This window comes from Malaclemys terrapin, chromosome 13, assembly GCF_027887155.1.
Source record: "Malaclemys terrapin pileata isolate rMalTer1 chromosome 13, rMalTer1.hap1, whole genome shotgun sequence".
Taxonomy (NCBI): domain Eukaryota; kingdom Metazoa; phylum Chordata; order Testudines; family Emydidae; genus Malaclemys; species Malaclemys terrapin.
Genome location: NC_071517.1, coordinates 35,931,977 through 35,951,640, shown reverse-complemented (window position 1 = coordinate 35,951,640; position 19,664 = coordinate 35,931,977). Strand labels below are relative to the sequence as shown.

Genomic DNA, 19,664 nt, shown 5'->3' with positions numbered 1-19,664 from the left:
GGACCATTATGATCATCTGGTCTGACCCCCTGCATGCTGCAGGCCATAAAACCGTCCCTACCCCTTCCCTGGACTCTGCTGTTGAAGTCCCCAATCCTGTTTTTAGTGACTTCAATCGGCAGAGACCCTCCTGCTAGAGATCCCTGCCCCATGCTGCGGAGGAAGGCGAAAAACCTCCAGAGGCTCAGCCAATCTGCCCTGGAGGAAAATTCCTTCCCGACCCCAAATGTGGCGATCAGTAAGACCCCGAGCATATAGGCAAGAGTCTCCAGCCCGACCCCGTTAGCCATTATACTATTTACCCACCATTGCTTGGCTTTCCTTGACTACTATGTTTTACCATTAAACCATTCCCTCCATAAACTTATCTAACTTTATCTTAAAACCAGACAGGTCTGTCGCCCCCACCGTTTCCCTCGGTAGGCCGTTCCAATATTTCACCCCTCTGACAGTCAGAAACCTTCGTCTAATTTCAAGTCTGAACTTCCCCACTTCCTAGACCAAGTGACTCCAAATTTGCCCCACTTACACTACCTCAGACATCAAAGAGACACAGCAATTTTCAAGACAATGTGATTCAGTACATGGATTTTAGAGCACCTAGAAAACTTGGCTGCTAAGCAGTGAGCTTTTATCAGCCCCTAACTAACTCACTCGGTTGGCTCTTCAGCTGGTGGGAATTGAGATTTCAGAGGTTTCCATTTAATCACTTTCCACATTGCAGAGGGTCACAAGGCAGCACTGGGCACCCTGAGCTCTGCCTTAGTCAAGCTGTAGGGCATGTCACAATTTTTATGGTCCGACCTTCTGCTGGTGGGGATTGGGGTCATTTCAATTAAACCGGTGGGAATTGGGTGTCTAAAGCCACTTGGCACCTCTGAAAAACCTCAACTGGCTTTTTGAAAGCCCATCCAGCAAAAATAAACTTTTTCTTCTATAAACTGATTTATTTTTTAATGGAATATATCTTTGCTGAAATATGGGAGTTCATCAAAAATGGAAAAAATCATGAAAAAATGTCATTTAGGATGATTATTTTTTTTAGTTTTCGGAAAAAGTTTCAAAACAAAAATAAACTATTGGGAAAATTCAGATAATTTTTTAAAAATATGTTAAAACAGTGGGGACATTCCTACTTTCAGTTTTTCACCTTTACTCCCTTTTCCCAGTGGAATAATTGGAGAAAGTGAGGGAAAAAAATATTTTTCACTTATTTGTTTTCCATTGAAAAAATTTGGAAAAACATTAAGAAGCTCAAGAAAGTTTATTTTGTTCCCTTCACTTTTTTCACTTTTTTTCACTTTTTTAAGTGCAAAAACATCAAATGAAATCAGAGTAATTGTCACTTTAATTATTATTATTATTTTTTTATATTACTTGAAGGAAAAAATCTCAATAAATAAATAAAATATGTGCCGTTTTTGCTATGGTGACAATGCTTTTGTAAAGAGAAACTTCTTCCACTGTTTTGTAAAGAAAATCTGATTCTGGATAACGGAGGCCAAATTTGGATCCCATTTAAGTCCCTGGGATTTAGCCACACACTTCAAAGGGGTCAGGGTTTGGCCAATGGTCAATACACCCAAAGATCTAAATGTGGCTAAAGGCAGCCTGGAGAAAGTGAGTGCAACAGAGATGTAAGGATGAGATTTCCATCTCTGATAGACCTGTGCAAATGTGGATTAGCTCCATTGACAGCTCTGGTTTAACTCTGATGATTTTCTTTCTGAAAGAGTCTGAACTAAATTCACGAGGGTAGTTAAGATTGGGAATAAGCTGCCAAGGGAGATTGTGGAAACCCCACCACGGGAGGCTTTTAAGAATTTGTTGCATAAGCACCCATCAGGGCCGGTCTCTATTTATTTAGTCTTGCCTCGGAACAGGGGGCTAAACTTGTTGACTTCTTGGATTCCCTTCTAGCCTTACAGTTCTAAGATTTGATGATATAAAAGCTCATGTAAATTACTGATCTGGGGTCATTCTGGTCTAACCTTGGTGTAAAAGTGCCTTTAGGGGCACTGACCTGGCATTCCATACACCATCCAGTGTAAGTCTGGTCATATCCCAGCTGAAAAAGGATCTCAGAATTTGGCTGATTACTCTTATTCTTCCCTCTCTGTGCATGGTTGTGTACAGTACATGTATGACAGATAAAAGGAGATTATGTGATTAAACGGACAGACAGATAGGACCAATCCTTCTCTGAATACATAAGCTCATTTTGCCATAATGATACATTTCTGATTGATTGTTAATATGTTGATAGACAGAGAGCTATATAGAAGGTTATGATGATGATGCTGAAGATAGATAAATAGATAGATAGGTAGAAATGGTGAGAGATACAGAGATAGATAAAGAATGTATGCAAGTATTGTGACCTTTTTCCTGTTCAAGGCTGTCTATGTCCAGATCATGATTTTCTTATAAGTATTCATTATGAAACATTTTTCACCAAAGCATGTCTATGAATATTTCTTATTCCACAACTCCCTTACAATCAGTTCATCATAAGCACTCGGTGTTTGAACTTTGAGCTCTTCCAACTGGATAAATTTTTTGTAACACACTCTGTTTCTTTTCTCCGATTGGATACATTGACGTGTTAGAAAGTTTAAAGTGAAGGGGCCAAACCTCAGCTGGTGTGGATTGTCATAGCTCCATTAAAGTAGATACTGCTCTGATAATTCACACCACCAGGGATCCACCCTGAGCACACATGAGTATGACTCAAGCCTCTCCCTTCCTCCCTTGAATATTCTGTACCAGGGCCCTGATTCAGGAAACCACTTCAGCATGTGCTTAACTTTAACCAGTTGAGTAGTCTCATTGAAAACTTAAAGTCAAACTCATGCTTAAGTTCTTTGTTGGATTAGGGGCAAAGTCAGGGTTAGTGCCAAAGGATGCACATAACAGGGTCTTACTTGAACTGCTGTCACACACAGACACTTCCTCAATTCCTCTCTTTCCCCAGTTAAACGTCCCACTGCAATTGGTGCATTAGAATTACACTCCCCTCTGGGGTTTGGTTTATTCACAGAGAATAAAACTTAAAAGCCGAATCTCTGGGCTCCATTCCCCAGTCTCACCAGGCTATTATGCCCCTCCTGGGATCCTAATCCCCTCTGGCTGCTGTGATGAGCTTCTTCCCAGGTCATCCCTGACCCTGGGTCCCTTTTGGATCCCCTGCGGGAGTCTCCTTATCCCTGAAATTCTTCTAGCCTTTACTCTTGGATCAGGGCATCAGGCCCAGTTCTCTGTGCTCTTAGATCTCTAAGCAGTGGCACTCTCCCAGGCCCCTCCCCCCAGTCCCTGGGCCTCTCCACAGAGACCTCCCCTAGGTCTTTCCAACCCATTGGTCCCCCTCACTGTGATGGATCAGGCTCCCTCCTGTGCCTGGTCACTGACCTCGCCCAGCCCCAAGCCCAAGCCCATCACCTGGGAAGAGATGACAAGGCACAGGTGTGGATGAGCCCATCTCCCGTTAAAGGGCCAGCACACCCTGAGGAAAGGGAAATTCAAATGGGCCTAAGGTATTTGGGCACCCAACTAATGTTGACTTGCAATGGGAGTTCAGCACCTAATTCCCTTAGGCTCAATTGAAAATTTCATCCCAATTGCTTATTCATTTCATCCCATTATCTTTTCTATCTTTGTTGATGGACTATTCACACAGGGGCCATGGACTTGGATGAATCAAATTAATAGAAAAAGTAACATTGCTATTCACACAGGGATGATTTTGCTGTAGTCACTCAATTCTTCAAATGATACAGGGAAGGAGCTCACTCTAGCTTCTGGCCAAGATAAATGACAAGGTAGCTCATAGGTAGAGCTGGATGCAAAGTTCTGATGAAACAATTTTGTCCAAAAATACTGACTGATAGAACCTGAAATGATTCACAAAATGCTTCCCACCCATAAGGACTAGAAAATTCGTCTTATTTAAAAAATGAAAGCTGAGATTCTGCTGTAATGTCATGACTCCTGCACCTAGAGCCCTGCACACTTTCCTGTAGTGCTCAAACCTTAATCCAGCCCCAAATGTTTTCCTACTCTCATATTGCCATGTGCACAATTGCAGTAGATTATGCTGGGATGTTATGTGAACTCGAATGTGATGGTGGAAGTTATACCAGCAAAAGCACTAGGACATTCACACTAGGAGAGTTTGCTGCTATAGCTATATTGGCAAAGCTTTTTCTAGTGTAGACCTGGCTATAGATTGTTTGGCTGTACCTTGTTGCTCTCTCTCATGTAACCAAGTGTAAGCATACACGCATGTGCACGTGTGCACACACACACACACACACACACACAGCCAGTCTTCTCCATTTACTGCTATTGGGAAAACTTCTCAAACTTTCTAAGTGATTTAGGAGCTTAAGTCTCATATTCAAAAGTGACCTAAGCCCTTCTGAGTCTAATAGCATCATTTTTAAGGGTATTTAAACACGTAGGATACATCTTCACTACCCGCCGTATCGGCGGGTAGCAATCGATTAATCCGGGACCGATATATCGCGTCTCGTTAAGACGCGATATATCAATCCCCGAACGTGCTCAGCGTCGACTCCGGAACTCCACCAGAGCAAGTGGCAGTAGTGCAGTCGACGGGGGAGCCGCGGCCATCGATCCCGCGCCGTGTGGACCCCAGGTAATTCGATCGATTCCCACCCTTCCCACTGTAGACCAGCCCTTAATGGCGTTTTCCAAACAACCTAGGTGCTTAACACCCATTGAAATTAAAGGGTGTTAGGTGCCTAGATACCTTTGACAATCCCATTAGGTGCCTAAATACCTCTAAAAATCTGGCCTGAGTGACTAAAAAACTTTTGAAAATGGGACTTTGGCTTCTAAGTCACTTAGCTGATTTTGAAAATTGTACCTCTCACCTTTTACACAATTTCCCCTCTTAGAAACTCACTAGGGTTCCTTGAAGGAATACAGCTTCCTCTCGAGGGTGTCTCTCAGGGTCTCTTTGACCTTCTAGTTCCTCAGGTTGTAGATGAACAGATAGATCAAGGGTGTTACCACTGCGTTCAGGTGCTGGCCACTTTGTTGAGGTCTGGGGAGTGGCTTATATTGGGTTGAACATAGATGAAGATGGAGCTCCCGTAAAAGAGCATCACCACGATAATGTGATTATCATTGATGGAAAAAAAATTCCTCAATGTGTGTGCGTATAGTGAAATCAGCGTTTACTGTCAAAACTCTAATCATAGAATCATAGAAATGGAAGGGACCTCGAGAGGTCATCTAGTCCAGTCCCCTGTACTCAAGGCAGGACTAAGTATTATCTGGACCATCCCTGACAAGTGTTTGCCAACCTGCTCTTAAAAATCTCCACAGATGGAGATTCCACAACCTCCCTAAGCAACTTATTCCAGTGCTTAGCCACTCTGACAGTAGGAAGTTTTTCCTAATGTCCAACCTAAACCTCCCTTGCTGCAGTTTAAGCCCCTTGCTTCTTGTCCTAACCTCAGAGGTTAAGAAGAGCAAATTTTCTCCCTCCTCCTTATAACAACCTTTTATGTACTTGAAAACTGTTATCACGTCCCCTCTCGGTCTTCTCTTCTCCAGACTAAACAAATCCATTTTTTTTTCAATCTTCCCTCATAGGTCATGTTTTCTAGATGTTTCATCATTTTTGTTGCTCTTCTCTGGACTTTCTCCAATTTGTCCACATCTTTTCTGAAATTTGGCACCCAGAACTGGACACGGCATTCCAATTGAGGCCTAATCAATTTGGAGTAGAGTGGAAGAATTACTTCTCGTGTCTTGCTTACTACATTCCTGCTAATACATCCCAAATTTATGTTTGCTTTTTTTGCAACAGCATTACACTGTTGACTCATATTTAGCTTGTGATACACTATGACCCCCAGATCCCTTTCCACAGTACTCCATCCTAGGCAGTCCTTTCCCATTTTCTATGTGTGCAACTGATAGTTCCTTCCTAAGTGGAGTACTTTGCATTTGTCCTTATTGAATTTTATACTATTTACTTCAGACCATTTCTCCAGTTTGTCAAGATCATTTTGAATTATAATCCTATCCTTCAAAGCACTTGCAACCCCTCCTAGCTTGGTATCGTCTGCAAAGTTTATAAATGTACTTTCTATGCCATTACCTATATTATTGATGAAGATATTGAACAGAACCGGACACAGAAATGATCCCTGCGGGACCACTCATTATGCCCTTCCAGCATGACTGTGAACCACTCATAATCACCTAGTGGAAGTGAACATCTCAACTTGAGTGCATGGATGGAAATCTTTATGTGGTCAGTTTTCCAGTGCTGGTGCTTATATGTAAATACCAGAATCTGTAGGAACCAAACTACAGCAAATTGGTTCCAGTGGTTCTGAGCATCGACTCCTCCCTGATCAGTCAGTCAGAGTCACCCTCTTCAGTGTATGAGCCACTACAAAGGGAAAATGTTCCTCAATGTGTTCACGGGGGTTACAGGTGCTACACATCTCTGATAGCCAGTCCAAGAATTCAAATCCATGAAATCAGTAATTCTCAAGCTTTTCCATTCCAATTCCCCTCCCTTCTAGCAAGGATCTAACTGGGACCTCCCTCCAATTCAGCAATGTAGGTAGGTAGGTTTAGTCGTCGTGACTTCCTAGCAGCCCCTTTTTGAGAAATCCTGGACTCTGAGAATCTCTGGCTATATGTACCCCTGCAACCCACATCCTTCCCATCCCAGAATCTCTAGGCCCCAAGTGGACTCTATGGACCTTTGGAAGACTGCACCATTCGGGCTGCATGTAGATGAATGCAGATTGTGACTAGCAAGGGCCCCTTTTGGTGAGCAGACCACTCCTCTTCTCTCAGAGCAGAACCTCACCACTCAGTGTTTCATTCTGTATCATCCTGAAAAAAATTGTTTAGACTTTCAGGCAGTTTGCAAAAAGCCAAATAAAGATTCCCAAAGCCACAGAAGGCGAACTCCATGATGGTAGTGGTAGGGTACTCCCACGTGAGCCTTACCCAGTGGTTAGGGCATTCAACAAAGATGTAAGAAACCTGGATTCATTCCCCGCAGCTGCCATCTGATGAGGATAAAGAAATTGAACGTTGGTCTCCCCCATTACAGGAAAACATCCCTGACATTGGACTATGGGATAGTCTGGGTTGAGTTCTTCTCAGTCTCTCCTCTTGAAGATGTTAAACTTTTAAATAAATAATTAAACAGTCAATAGAGAAGGAACTTGAGCTTGGGTCTCCAACATCTCAGGTAACCCCCTGGCAGACATGCAGTTGAGCAATACTCACTATCACCCAGGCCGAAGACTATACATTGCAATTCATAGTGGCAATTCTCAGTCTTTCATGATGACACTGGATAGTCATTGGGGAAGGGAAAGAGAGTGAGGCGTCCTTATAGCTCTCTGCCCATTTTAAACCCTGGGTATCCTCTTACCGTTCAACCTCTGCCCTCAGTGACCCCTCCACAAACACGTGCCTTTCATACTCTTAACGAGACACGATATATCAGTCCTGGATTAATCGATTGCTACCCGCCGATACGGCGGGTAGTGAAGACGTAACCTAAGTGTCCAAATACCCTTAAAAATGATGCTATTAGACTCATAAGGGCTTAGGTCACTTTTGAAAATGAGACTTAAGCTCCTAAATCACTTAGAAAGTTTGAGAAGTTTTCCCAATGGCAGTAAATGGAAGAGAGTGGCTGTGTGTATGTGTGTGTGCACGCGTGCACATGCATGTATACTTACACTTGTTTACATGAGAGAGAGAGACAATGTACAGCCAAACAATCTATAGCCAGGTCTACACTAGAAAAAGCTTTGCCAAAAGATCTATAGCAGCAAACTCTCCTAGTGTGGATGTCCTAGTGCTTTTGCTGGTACAACTTCGACCAGCCCATTCGAGTTCACATAACATCCCAGCATAAGCTACTGCAATTGTGCATATGGCAATATGATAGTAGGAAAACATTTGGGGCTGGATTAAGGTTTGAGCACTACAGGAAACTGTGCAGGGCTCTAGGTGCAGGAGTCATGACATTACAGCAGAATCTCAGCTTTCATTTTTTAAATAAAACTAATTTGCTAGTCCTTATGGTTGGGAAGCATTTTGTGAATCATTTCAGGTTCTATCAATCAGTATTTTTGGACAAAATTGTTTCATCAGAACTTTGCATCCAGCTCTACTTATGAGCTACCTTGTCATTTATCTTGGCCAGAAGCTAGAGTGAGCTCCTTCCCTGTAACATTTGAAGAATTGAGTGACTACAGCAAAATCATCCCTGTGTGAATAGCAATGTTACTTTTTCTATTAATTTGATTCATCCAAGTCCATGGCCCCTGTGTGAATAGTCCATCAACAAAGATAGAAAAGATAATGGGATGAAATGAATAAGCAATTGGGATGAAATTTTCAATGGAGCCTAAGGGAATTAGGCGCTGAACTCCCATTGCAAGTCAATAGTAGTTGGGTGCCCAAATACCTTAGTCCCATTTGAATTTCCCTTTCCTCAGGGTGTGCTGGCCCTTTAAGGGGAGAATGGCTCTTCCACTCCTGTGCCTTGTCATCTCTTCCCAGGTGATGGGCTTGGGCTTGGGACTGAGCTAGGTCAGTGACCAGGCTCAGGAGGGAGCCTGATCCATCACAGTGAGGGATTTGTGGCAGATCTGAGGTGAATCTGGCTCCAGTAGCCTCTGTTGTTCTTCCTCATTTTCCCCCCAAAGTCTTTTTCTTGAAGGACCCCAAAGGGAGTGATGGGCGGAATAGCCCATCCGCTCGCTATTTTGTCCACCAATTAAACCTAGTTTCCAACACACAATTTGGGTTCACTTATTTCCGGCCCCACACTTCTCTTGTTTACCAGGCATGATCTTAACATAGACCTTGAGTGATATCAGGAGGATATTAGTCCTGTTGGGCTAATTCAATCTTTCTGTCTCTCTTTCCCACCTTTTCCCATCAACCTTTGTTATTGTAGGTTGTTGTAACAACTTAGGAACTTTCATATGCTTTTTACAGTTGAGCTCACAAAGAGGGTGAATTTGTCAATCCACTTATCACATCACTGCCCTTCCACTGCTTGTAGGAGATGGACCTCCTGGAGCGCATAAAAGGGGAGAACAGCACCTCGGTGACCAAATTCATCCTCCTAGGTCTCTCCAGCAACCTCCAGGAGCAGCTCATCCTCTTTGGGGTCTTCACAGCCATCTACCTGGCGGCCCTGATGGGCAACATGCTCATCTTACCGCTGATCGGTCTGGACTCCAGGCGCCACACACTCATGTATTTCCTCCTGGGCAACCTTTCAGTGGTGGACATTGGCTACACCAGCTCCACCATGCCCAAGATGTTGGCCAATTACCTGTCACAGGAAAAGTCCATCTCATGAGCTTTCTGCCTCTCTCAGATGTTCTTCTTCATCTGCTTCGGGGGGAAAGAGTGCCTGCTGCTGGGGGTCATGGCCTATGACCGCTACTTTGTCATCTGTCATCCTCTGCACTATGGCACGTTCATGCTGGGGGTCTGGTGCCACTGGGCTCTTAGCTATTGTAGGTCACATGTCTGTGCCACAAACACATATTTGTTTCAAGAAATCTCTGGAGACACCCATTGGGCATCAGCTGTAGATAGCAGTGGATATGGATGACGAGAGAAGCAAAAGGATCTTTTCAGAACCAACATGTTTTTTTCTGGACAGGAGCTGTATTCTGTGCCTGTTCGGGTTCCCCTCACATTCACCCCAGAACCTCTCCATAAATGCAGCACAAAGACGGATGCATCCATTTGCCACATAGGAGGCTCAGTGAAATGGCCTGTTCATCTTAATGAGCTATTCTGAGCTGAGTGAGAATCACTCCAGGAGATGGTACAGCCTGAAACAAGTGCTCAGATAGGTGTGAACTGCTTCACTCATACCAGCCACTCCAGTGCCAGCACAGTTTCATGGTCTTGTCGGTGCATGCTCGACATGTGCTTCTTCTCAGCTTCACACCTCAAGGGCTGGTGCTTCCCTAGACCTGGCACACATGGGGAAGGGTTTAAGGAGACGGGTTCAGACCCCCAGAAGGTCAAGGACAAAGCCTCCGAGATCACGTGAAGGGAGCAGTGAGGGTTGGAACCCCACAGATGGGTTGGGAACCCCCAGATATTGGTACAGACACGGAAGGGGAATGTGGGACTGTCAGGTGCCCCTGTCCCCATTTTTCCCCCAGGCTGCTGTCACTCACCCTCATGTTCCCCTTCAGAGTGCCCCACCCCTCCCCATCTCCTCACACCCAACCCATCTCCTATACACCCTCCTGATTTATCCTCCTCCCCATAATCACCCCTCCTCTCAAGGCCCCCAAAACACCTCTCTCCCATTCCCACCGACTATTCCACCCCCAATAATACCACCTCCCAGTGAGCGTGTGCATGGGTTATTTATTTTCATTTCAAAAATAGTTTCAGCACCTTCTCAATATTTGGCTGTGCTCAAGGGACAGTTCCCCAAGATTAGAAACCCTTCAACAGAGGCAGATGTCACCTGCTTTTAGTCACAGATTTCTGCCCAGGGTTAGATTTTAACTCACAGGGCCTAGGTTTGTTGGCCAGAACATTCTCCTTTCAGCAGCTATGGGGCTGTGAGTGAGAAATAGCTTGCAACCAGCTCCTCCTTTAGCCAGGCACATGCACAGTGCAATTTGTTTGGCACGACTCCAACCACTTCAAAGGCTGACGCTCCTAACTGAGAACTAAACACTGTGGCTGATAATGCTGTCACTTTATTTCCCCACGAGGCCCAGTGGGTGGATTGCACTCTGTTGAGCTTTGGGGTCGCTGGTATGAGGATCTGAGTCCCGGTTTCATTTCTAGCTGTGCACAATAAAATCAGCACCAAAATGCACCAACTGTAAGAAAAGTTAGAAATACTCCACTGCAGTCAACTGATTTCCCTCTCACTCATCCTGGTGTAAATCAGGAGTAACCCCACTGGAATCAATAGGGCTGATTTCCCAGTCACTCATCTCAGGGTAAGTCCATGGTATTACAGTGGAGTGTGTGTGGTTTCAGGGTGAGGAGATTCAGGACCTTTGACTCCAGCCTCTGCCACATCCTCCACTCCCTGAATGCTCTTACACTAGTCCCCAGGTGTCTCCTTCCCTCTGCCTTACACAGCTCAGACCCCCAAACATCCTCCTCCCCTCTCACAACCCTTCACCTCACAAATGCTTCCGGGCCCCGTTCTCTGAGATTCCCCCTCCCATGGCCCAGAGCCAATCCCCACCCAGAGGTCCTGGCTCAGCTTCCTCAGAAATCCCTGCTGAACCCCTCTGCTCACCAGTCCCCTCCTCTGCTCAGCCTTACTCCTCTGATATGACCCCAGCCCCAGGGAAACCCCCGCTACTTCCTTCAGTCCCACCCCCAAACACCAGACATTCTCTCCTTTGGCCAACCCTGGCCACCACTTCCTTACCACACCATTCTCCTCCTTCCGGTGCCTGGCCCTCTCTAGAGCTGGGGGAGGGGTGCTTTCAGTCCCTCATCCCATTTAGTCCATCACCTCTCAGCCAAGCCTGCCCAAGGAGGGGAGTAGGGAGCTCCAATCTGTGGAGTAGATCCCTGTCTCCTAGGAACTGCAGAGAGACCCAGTAACTCAAGACATCCAGCAAAGGGACACGACAATGGCTGTTGGAGAATACAATGATGGGGGCATGAGAGAGAGGGATAACCAAACAATCCTGGCAGTGGGCGGATAGATAGATAGATATATAGATAGATAGATAGATAGATAGATATCACCAATGATTGCTGATATTGGAGGCTGGAATGCATTGCAAGCTGGGAAAAATTCCTGAAAGACCAGCACAGTACGTTTGCCATTTCAATTAAATATCTTAGAGTATTAATATACAGGGGTAATTTAAGAACATAAATTTGAATTATGTTTGGAACTCTTTAAGACCTTTGCTATCAAGTCAATCAAACATCTAGAGCCTGTGAGATTTTTTTTAATAAAAAAAATTGGGCTTTCATAGAATTCCCAAAAATCTCTGACTGTTCATGTTTTGGCAAGTGAGAAAACAAACATTTTCAGCTAAAAATTGCAGAAAACTGATTTTTTTTCTGCCTATATCCACCCAAAAAACCCATGGCTTTTCAGTTTTCCTATGTATATATATGAAGTATCAGTGAAATATATTTGAGGATACCTGAGACGTTCTGTGAAAATTTGATTAATTGAAAACACAATTTTCCTTTGAAAACAATTTAAGCAGAAAATTTCTGACCACCCTTAATTGGAAACTGAGCTTTAAGAAAGACTGGGGAATGCAAATATTGTCCAATAATTTTACCTTTTCAAACCCATACACTCTATTACATCCCTTCTTATTTCCGTTTCAGAGGGGTAGCTGCCAGATAGTAAAACTGAGTAAATAGGAAAGGTGATAGCCCACAAAAATTCAGGTTGAGAGTTGAACCAAGCAGCCAAAACCTATCCTGACATGGAGGACAGGTGGACTTCAAGGAGATCAAGAACAGGAGACCTTGTGTCCAAATGGCAGCCAGTACCTGGATGAGTGGGGTTTTCAATTCTGCACTGCACACTGGAAACATCTTATGTGGAGACAATGAGATGGACCAGTTCTTCTGTGAAATCCCCCAGCTCCACAAACTTACTTGCTATGACTCATATCTCAGTGAAACTGGGACTATTGCCTTTAGCGTGTACTTTGCCTTAAACTGCTTTGTTTTTATAATTGTATCCAAATCCCTAAGTCCTTCTAGTCCCCTATAAAGCAATTGCACTTGTCCAAGGCAATGTGTCTGACATGTAACCTGGAGGTGCCATGTCTAGTAAAAAGACAGGAGGTTGGTCTAATACCAGAGATGCAGTTTTCTAAGAGTCCTGAGGTGTTAAACGCAAGTTCCCAAGAACTCCTTTAATTCCATTAGGCCCTACCCCTGAAGGGAGCCACAATGTTCCCTGTTGGACAATATACCCGCCACCAGTGCCTCTGGGTCAGAATGCAAGAGATTCAGTTGGTTGGAACATATTTCTGGTAGAAGAGTTATCTAGGAAGCCTTGCAGAAGCTATTCGGGAGGGTTGAGCATGGTGGTTTGAGATAACTGGCCATTCATTTGGTTTTAAGACAGATAATCCCCTTTTGTTGTGGCTTGTCCCCTGTCTCGTACTGAGAGAAAACCAGACATGGTTTTGTCCAGTATCATGAACTAGGGAGGCATGCAAGGTCACAATGGTGCGTTGGGCCAGAGCTTTCCCAGAAGTACCAGAATGTCCAGTATTCTGGGAATGCGTCAGTGGACAACCAAGTTGAGGGAAGAGCGGGGCAAGATTTTTCCCAGCCATTGGCAGATTGTATGACTCAGCTAAAAACATAGGAGCATCTGTCACGAATAGGCTCTGGAAACCATTTCCTAATGACAAGTTACTTTGATCAACTCTACCCACCTGAGCTGAGAGCAACACACACACCCCTGCCCAGGCCATGTACCTTCGGTCTCCAGGATGTAGAGGGACTAGGAATGGGCATGTCTGAGGTGATCCGGGAATTATCCTCCCACTGCTCTCACTAAGGAGAAACTCCCCTCTTAGGTCTGACTCCCATTCCTGTTCTCCTGTAGCTTGGTAGGCAACATCGGCCTCTGATGAGTGCAGGAATAAGGTCTCCTGAAGTTCTCAGGGCACTTGCGCATATGTGAGGATCACCATCTAATCTATGCTGGCACCAGGGGGACTCAACCAGAGACATCTAGGGCCCAAATTACGAGTTTCAACAGCATGAGCTGAACAGCCAGGCTGCCCGACAGCCACTGGAATAGCCCCCTATCCTCTAGGTGGGGCACAGAGGGGCCTTATAACATGCACTGCCCATGGGTGGTGCTTATACACTGACAATGCACAGCTGCAGGGGTCAAAGACTTCATCTGCGCTTGAGTAAGCTCCCTCACCCAGGAGGACAGGGCGTCACAGACAGTTGTACTAATGCAACACCATGGACTCTACCGGAGTTTATTCTCTGTGTGGCCCCTTCTCCTCTTCCCCTCCATGAACATCCATAATGTCACAGAGTCATAGAGTTCAAGGCCAGAAGGAACGACCAGATCATCCAGTCTGACTTGCTCTATGCCAACACCAACTGGAACCTGCAGATCAAACCCAACAACTGAAATTAGACTAAAGTGTCACAGCCCTCAGGAGACTAGACAGTTCTGTGTCACTGGAAAGAATAGGAGACAATGAGGGGCATCAGTGCCCAAGACCCCTGCAATGGCAGGGAAATGATTGAGATACACCCAGAAAATCCTGGAAAGTGAGGCACACCACACGCTGCAGAAGAATGCAAACCCTTTACGCCCATTCACCCCAAGGTCCCTGCCAATCTGGACAGGGGGAAAATTCCTTCCTGACCCCCCACATGGCAATCAGTTAGAGCATGTGGGTAAAACCAAGCCAGCCAAGCTCCCGAGTGAGAGAGAATGGCTCAGAGCCCTGGCACATCGCACCCAATGGCCCAACTGCAGCTAGGGCCGCCCCTATGTTTCAGAGATTTAAAAAAAACCCTCCCAGAATACACTGGGGTGGGGGGGAGGGAGGAATCCTATCCTGACCCCTGCCAGGGGCCAGATGAAACCCTGAAGCTTTTAGGACCATAAGACATATGCAGCAAATGAGCCCCAGGGCTGTTGAGCCCGGCCCCCCACCAACACAAGCAGCCCCATCATACAATCCCACTCAGCTATGTGTCCATCTCGCTCTTCAAACTAATTCATTCGTTTGCCTCCCACAACTCCTATTGGGAGGCTGCTCCAGAACATTGCCCCACTGGTGGTTAGAAACCTCCTGTAATTTCTAACCAGTCTCTCCATTTCTCACAATCCCAAATGTACACCTGAGCCAGGCTAACACAGGGGTTCGGCCACAAATGGTGGTTTGTAAGACAATGGGCCCAGTCCCCAGCTTGTGGCAATGGATATACAGCCCCATTGGAGGCAGTAGGTCAGATGCACAGATGCAGAAAATTGCTTTAGCGCCACCAGCGTCAATGGAACTACACTAATGTGTTGCAGATTTACCCAAAATCTCTTCTCACCTACCCCAGTCTTACTCCAGTCTGACACCTTTCGTTCCAACAAAGCCACTCCTGATTTATGCACACAAGCAAGACAACTCCCATCATTGTTTTCAGTGGCCATGGAATAGGTGCATGTGGCCAAGCAGTGTAACGGATATTGTTTTGGCACAGAATGAAAGTCTGATTCCTCGCACACACACACTTTACACCCATTTAACTCCACAACTGGACCAGATTTTCTCCTGGTGAAAATCACTGCAGCGGCAGTGACATCAACAGAGTTTATCTGGATTTGCATTGGTGCAACTGAGATCAGAATTAGACCTGTTTGTGTTCAAGCTGTGTGGTCATGGAAATAACTGACATTAATGAACAGGTACTATGTGAGCAAACTTTAATTAGATAAAGACATAAAAATCAATGCTTGGTGAATTACCTACACCCAGTCAGTCTCCTCAGGGCAGCTTTCATCTCCTTGTTCCTCAGGCTGTAGACAATTGGATTCATGATTTGTGGCAATACGGAATAGAGAATTGGCACCACAAGATCCAGAGCAGATGGGGAGCTGGAGGTGGGTTTTAGGTAGGCAATGGCCCCAGTGCAAACAACCAAGGAGACCATAGTGAGGTGAGGAAGGCAGGTAGAGAAGGCTTTATGCCGGCCCTGCTCAGAGGGGATTCTGAGCACTGATTTGAAGATCTGAACATATGACACAATGATAAAAACAAAGCAGCCTAAGAGTAAACACGCAATGAATGCAAGAACTCCAACTTCACTCAGATATGAGTCAGAGCAGGAGAGCTTGAGAAGCTGGGGGATTTCACAGAAGAACTGATCCACCATGTTGCCTCCACAGAAGGTCAATGCAAACGTGTTCCCGGTGTGTAATACAGAGTTGAGAATCCCACTGATCCAGGCACTAGCTGCCATTTGGACACAAGCTTTGCTGTTCATCATTGTGTCATAGTGCAGTGGTTGGCAGATGGCGACATATCGGTCGTACGCCATGATGGTGAGAAGGGAAAAATCTGCTACCAACAAGAAGAAGAGGAAAAAGACTTGGGCAACACATCCAGCATAGGAAATGGACTTGGTGTTCATGAGGGAGTTTGCCATGGATTTGGGAACGGTGACACAGATGGATCCAAGATCTATGATGGACAGATTCATCAGGAAGAAGTACACGGGAGTGTGAAGGTGGTGGTCAAAGGCTATGGCCATGAAGATAAAAAGATTCCCCACCAGGGCTACAAGGTAAATCACAAGAAACACCACAAAGTGCAAAATTTGCAGCTCACTAACATCAGAGAATCCGAGGAGAAGGAACTCTGTCACAGTGGTTCGGTTGGACATTTTCTTTCTCAGGACATCGTGTGATGGTTGCAGAGAGAGGAACAAGAGCAAGGGACAGGATTAGATCATTAAAATAACTCTCCTTTTGTGAAAACCACCTGAATTTCCATGAGTCACATCCTTAGCTTGTGAAGATTGGTGTAATATGGGAATGAAGATGGAGAAAACAGCCCCACTGACTCCAATGGAGTTTCCCCTGTTTTACACTGGGGTGAGAGAAAATAGAATCAGCTCAATGGACTCCACAGCAGTTACTCATAATTTACACCAGGGTAATGAAGTGGAGAAATTGAAACAATTGCTTTTGAGAAATTTGTATATCTCTATGACCCAGAGGTGGGTGAACTCTGGATAACGGTGTATAAATGTTACTATCCTCAGTTTTCCGAGCGGAATTGGGGGTCTGTCTGGCCAGATTTTGCTGTCAGGAATATGCTGCGAATATGGGATAATTTCACTGCACGCCATGGAATTACTCCCCATTTATACTGCTCTAAACGGGAGCAGCTTTTTGCATGGAGGTGACCAAACCCAGCCATAAATACACAGAAAACTCGAGTCATGAATACGTCTCCCTTCCTGCTTCTCTAACGACTCAACTAAACACCCTCCCAGAGCTTGGAAGAGAACCCAGGATTCCTGACTGCCAGTTCACACCCTGCTCTAATCCACTAAATCCAACACCCCTCCCAGATCTGGAAATACAGGCCAGGAGTTCTGGCTCTACACACTGGACTCAACTCCCTCCCAGAGCTTAGAACACAAATAAGGTGTCATGACTGCCAGTCCCCTCCTCTAACGACTACATCAGACTGCATCTCAGCTTCTGTGCCAGTGACTCTCCATTGCCATCAGGAACAACTGTTGCGAGTGACAATGGAGAGTCATTGGGCCAGAGTAGGGGCATGAGAGTGATTCTCCAGGGGCCAGCGGCCAGATCTGGGGTTTCGGCTGCTGGCTCCTGCCAGCCGGGGTCTCAGCCTTCCCCCAGGCTGGCAGTGGGCGCTGAATTGCTCCGGCGGCGGGATCCAGTCGGCAGTGGGAAACCCAGAGTGGGGGCGGGCTAATCGTCTCAACCCGCCACTCCCAACACTCTGGGGTTTCAGCCTCCGGCTCCCGCCAGCCGGGGTCTCAGTCCACTGCCAGCCTCGGGTTCCTTCTCCCAGGCCAGCAGAGTGTGGCTGGACCCCGGCTGACAAGGGGCTGGCAGCAGGAACCCCAGAGCGGGTGCGGGCTGAGCAGCTCAGCCGGTGCCGCGGGCCACCAAAAATTGGCTTGCATGCCACCTTTGGCACGCGTGCCATAGGCTGCCGACCCCTGCTCTACACACTGGACTCAACTCCCTCCCAGAGCTGGGAACACAAATGAGGTGTCATGACTGCCAGTCCCCTCCTCTAACGACTACATCAGACTGCATCTCAGCTTCTGTCACAGTGACTCTCTCCATTGCCATCAGGAACGACTGTTGCGAGTGACAATGGAGAGTCATTGGGCCAGGGTCGGGGCGTGAGAGTGATTCTCCAGCGTGGTACTTGGGGCACTCACCTGGTGTCTGCAAAAGCCAAGTTCAAGTCCCTGCTCCTATGACTATTTAATTCTTGATACAAAGTGGAGCACCTTAAACAGGAGAGACTGAGACAATCTCATTTCAGAAAACCCCATAGCCTAGCGGCTCAAGCACTCTCCTGTATGTTGGAAATTCACATCCCTTCTCATCATCAGTCAGAGGGAGAGATTGAAGCTGAGTCTGTCACAGGCCAGCCAAGTGCCCTAACCACTCAGCTTCACTTATGAGGAGTGCCTGTCCCACAAGTACCCTTTCAGCAATTTAATAGACAGAAGAAACAAAAAACTGAGAACTAGACACAAACTGATAGAAAGATCTAACAACAAACTAACAGAGAGATACAAGATTCAGAGAGTCAGAGAGAAACACAGATCTAACACAAACTAACAGGTAGATAGAGAAGTAAAAACAAACTAATAGAGAAAAGTAAAAACCGACAGACAGCAGTAACAACAAACGAATGTATACAGAGAGAAAAGTAACAAGGATCTGATAGTGTTTGTCACAATTTTTGGACAACTTTAATGTAAACTCTTCAATTCATTCTAAAAAATATGTGTGTCAATTTGATCAATTCCCCCACTCCCAATAGAAGGAAACTGAGGCACTAATATTCTGCCCCCTCTTTCCTAAGATAACTGCTTTGGACTGCCTCAGTTTCCCATGCCCAAATTGAGCTAAGATTGAAAGTATGAAAAAAAATATAATGTCACTTACTATTTCATCCTTAAAGAGCCTCTCTGTCACCCCCAAATATATTTCATTGCAAGAGCAAACTTACGATGCCGGTCTCTGAGATGTCTTTTCTCCTCCAGCTACAGACTGCAATTGGTTACCCCTCTCTCTCTAGCCCCATGCACACCCCTCTATCGATCTATCTCTCTATGTAATGCACCGATCACTGTATTATGAGGCCGTTCCCGCACCACACTGAGGCTGAGCTGTTGAAAATACACTGAGATCTGTGCTGTCTGCAGATGAGCTGTGTGTCAAAAACTTTGGTGCTGAGGGGAGGTGATTTATCCATGTATTTTTTCTACGGGCTTGAGGGACTCACTCCCTGGAGCCCTCAACAGTCCAGAGCCAACAATATTTTATCTTGCCTTCTACTTCCCTGTAGAGTTTTCAGAAACTAAAATAATCACAATTACAATGAGGCAGCAGGGTCTAAAGCAAAGATTGTGAGGCAAACACTGAGGGCACACAGGACTGTACTCCAGAGATCTGACATCAATTCCTAGCCCTGCCGCTGACCTGCTGTGTTACCTTGGGAAAATCATTCCCTAGGGCTGTCTTTCCCCCCCAATCTTTGCCGGTCTTTTCTACTGTAAGCTCCTTGGGGTGGAGACTGTGTCTTACCTAATAAAATGGACCTTTCATATCAGATGCAACTATCAGATAATTACTTAATTATTATTTAAAAGCTAAGCTCCAAGGTGACCTGAGATCTGATCCCAACTATTCCTCTGGCTTTGTTCCGTCTCTTCAACACTCCATTCCTCAGTTTGTCATCCGTCCAATCGGGATATTGGTTACAACTTGGAGGATAATTCATAATGAGTGGAGATGCTCAAAAAATCTTCCTGGCAAAACAACTTTTTGAAGAAAAATTGCTTGTCATTGAAAATAATTTTAGCATGGAAAAAACTCCTTTTGAACTATTTTT

At 45.5% G+C, this 19,664-nt stretch overlaps 1 protein-coding gene across 1 annotated transcript; it reads right to left on the bottom strand.

Moving 5' to 3' along the window:
• Positions 1 to 15,510: 15,510 nt before the first annotated feature.
• On the bottom strand, positions 15,511 to 16,431 carry LOC128847921 (olfactory receptor 14A16-like). The gene has a single exon (XM_054047650.1). The coding sequence runs from the start codon at positions 16,429 to 16,431 to the stop codon at positions 15,511 to 15,513; it is 921 nt and encodes a 306-aa protein (XP_053903625.1).
• Between the last annotated feature and the right edge of the window lie 3,233 nt (positions 16,432 to 19,664).

What these genes read in the sequence shown, in the direction of transcription:
- LOC128847921 (XM_054047650.1), bottom strand. Translation starts at nt 16,431, where the DNA reads ATGTCCAACCGAACCACTGTGACAGAGTTCCTTCTCCTCGGATTCTCT.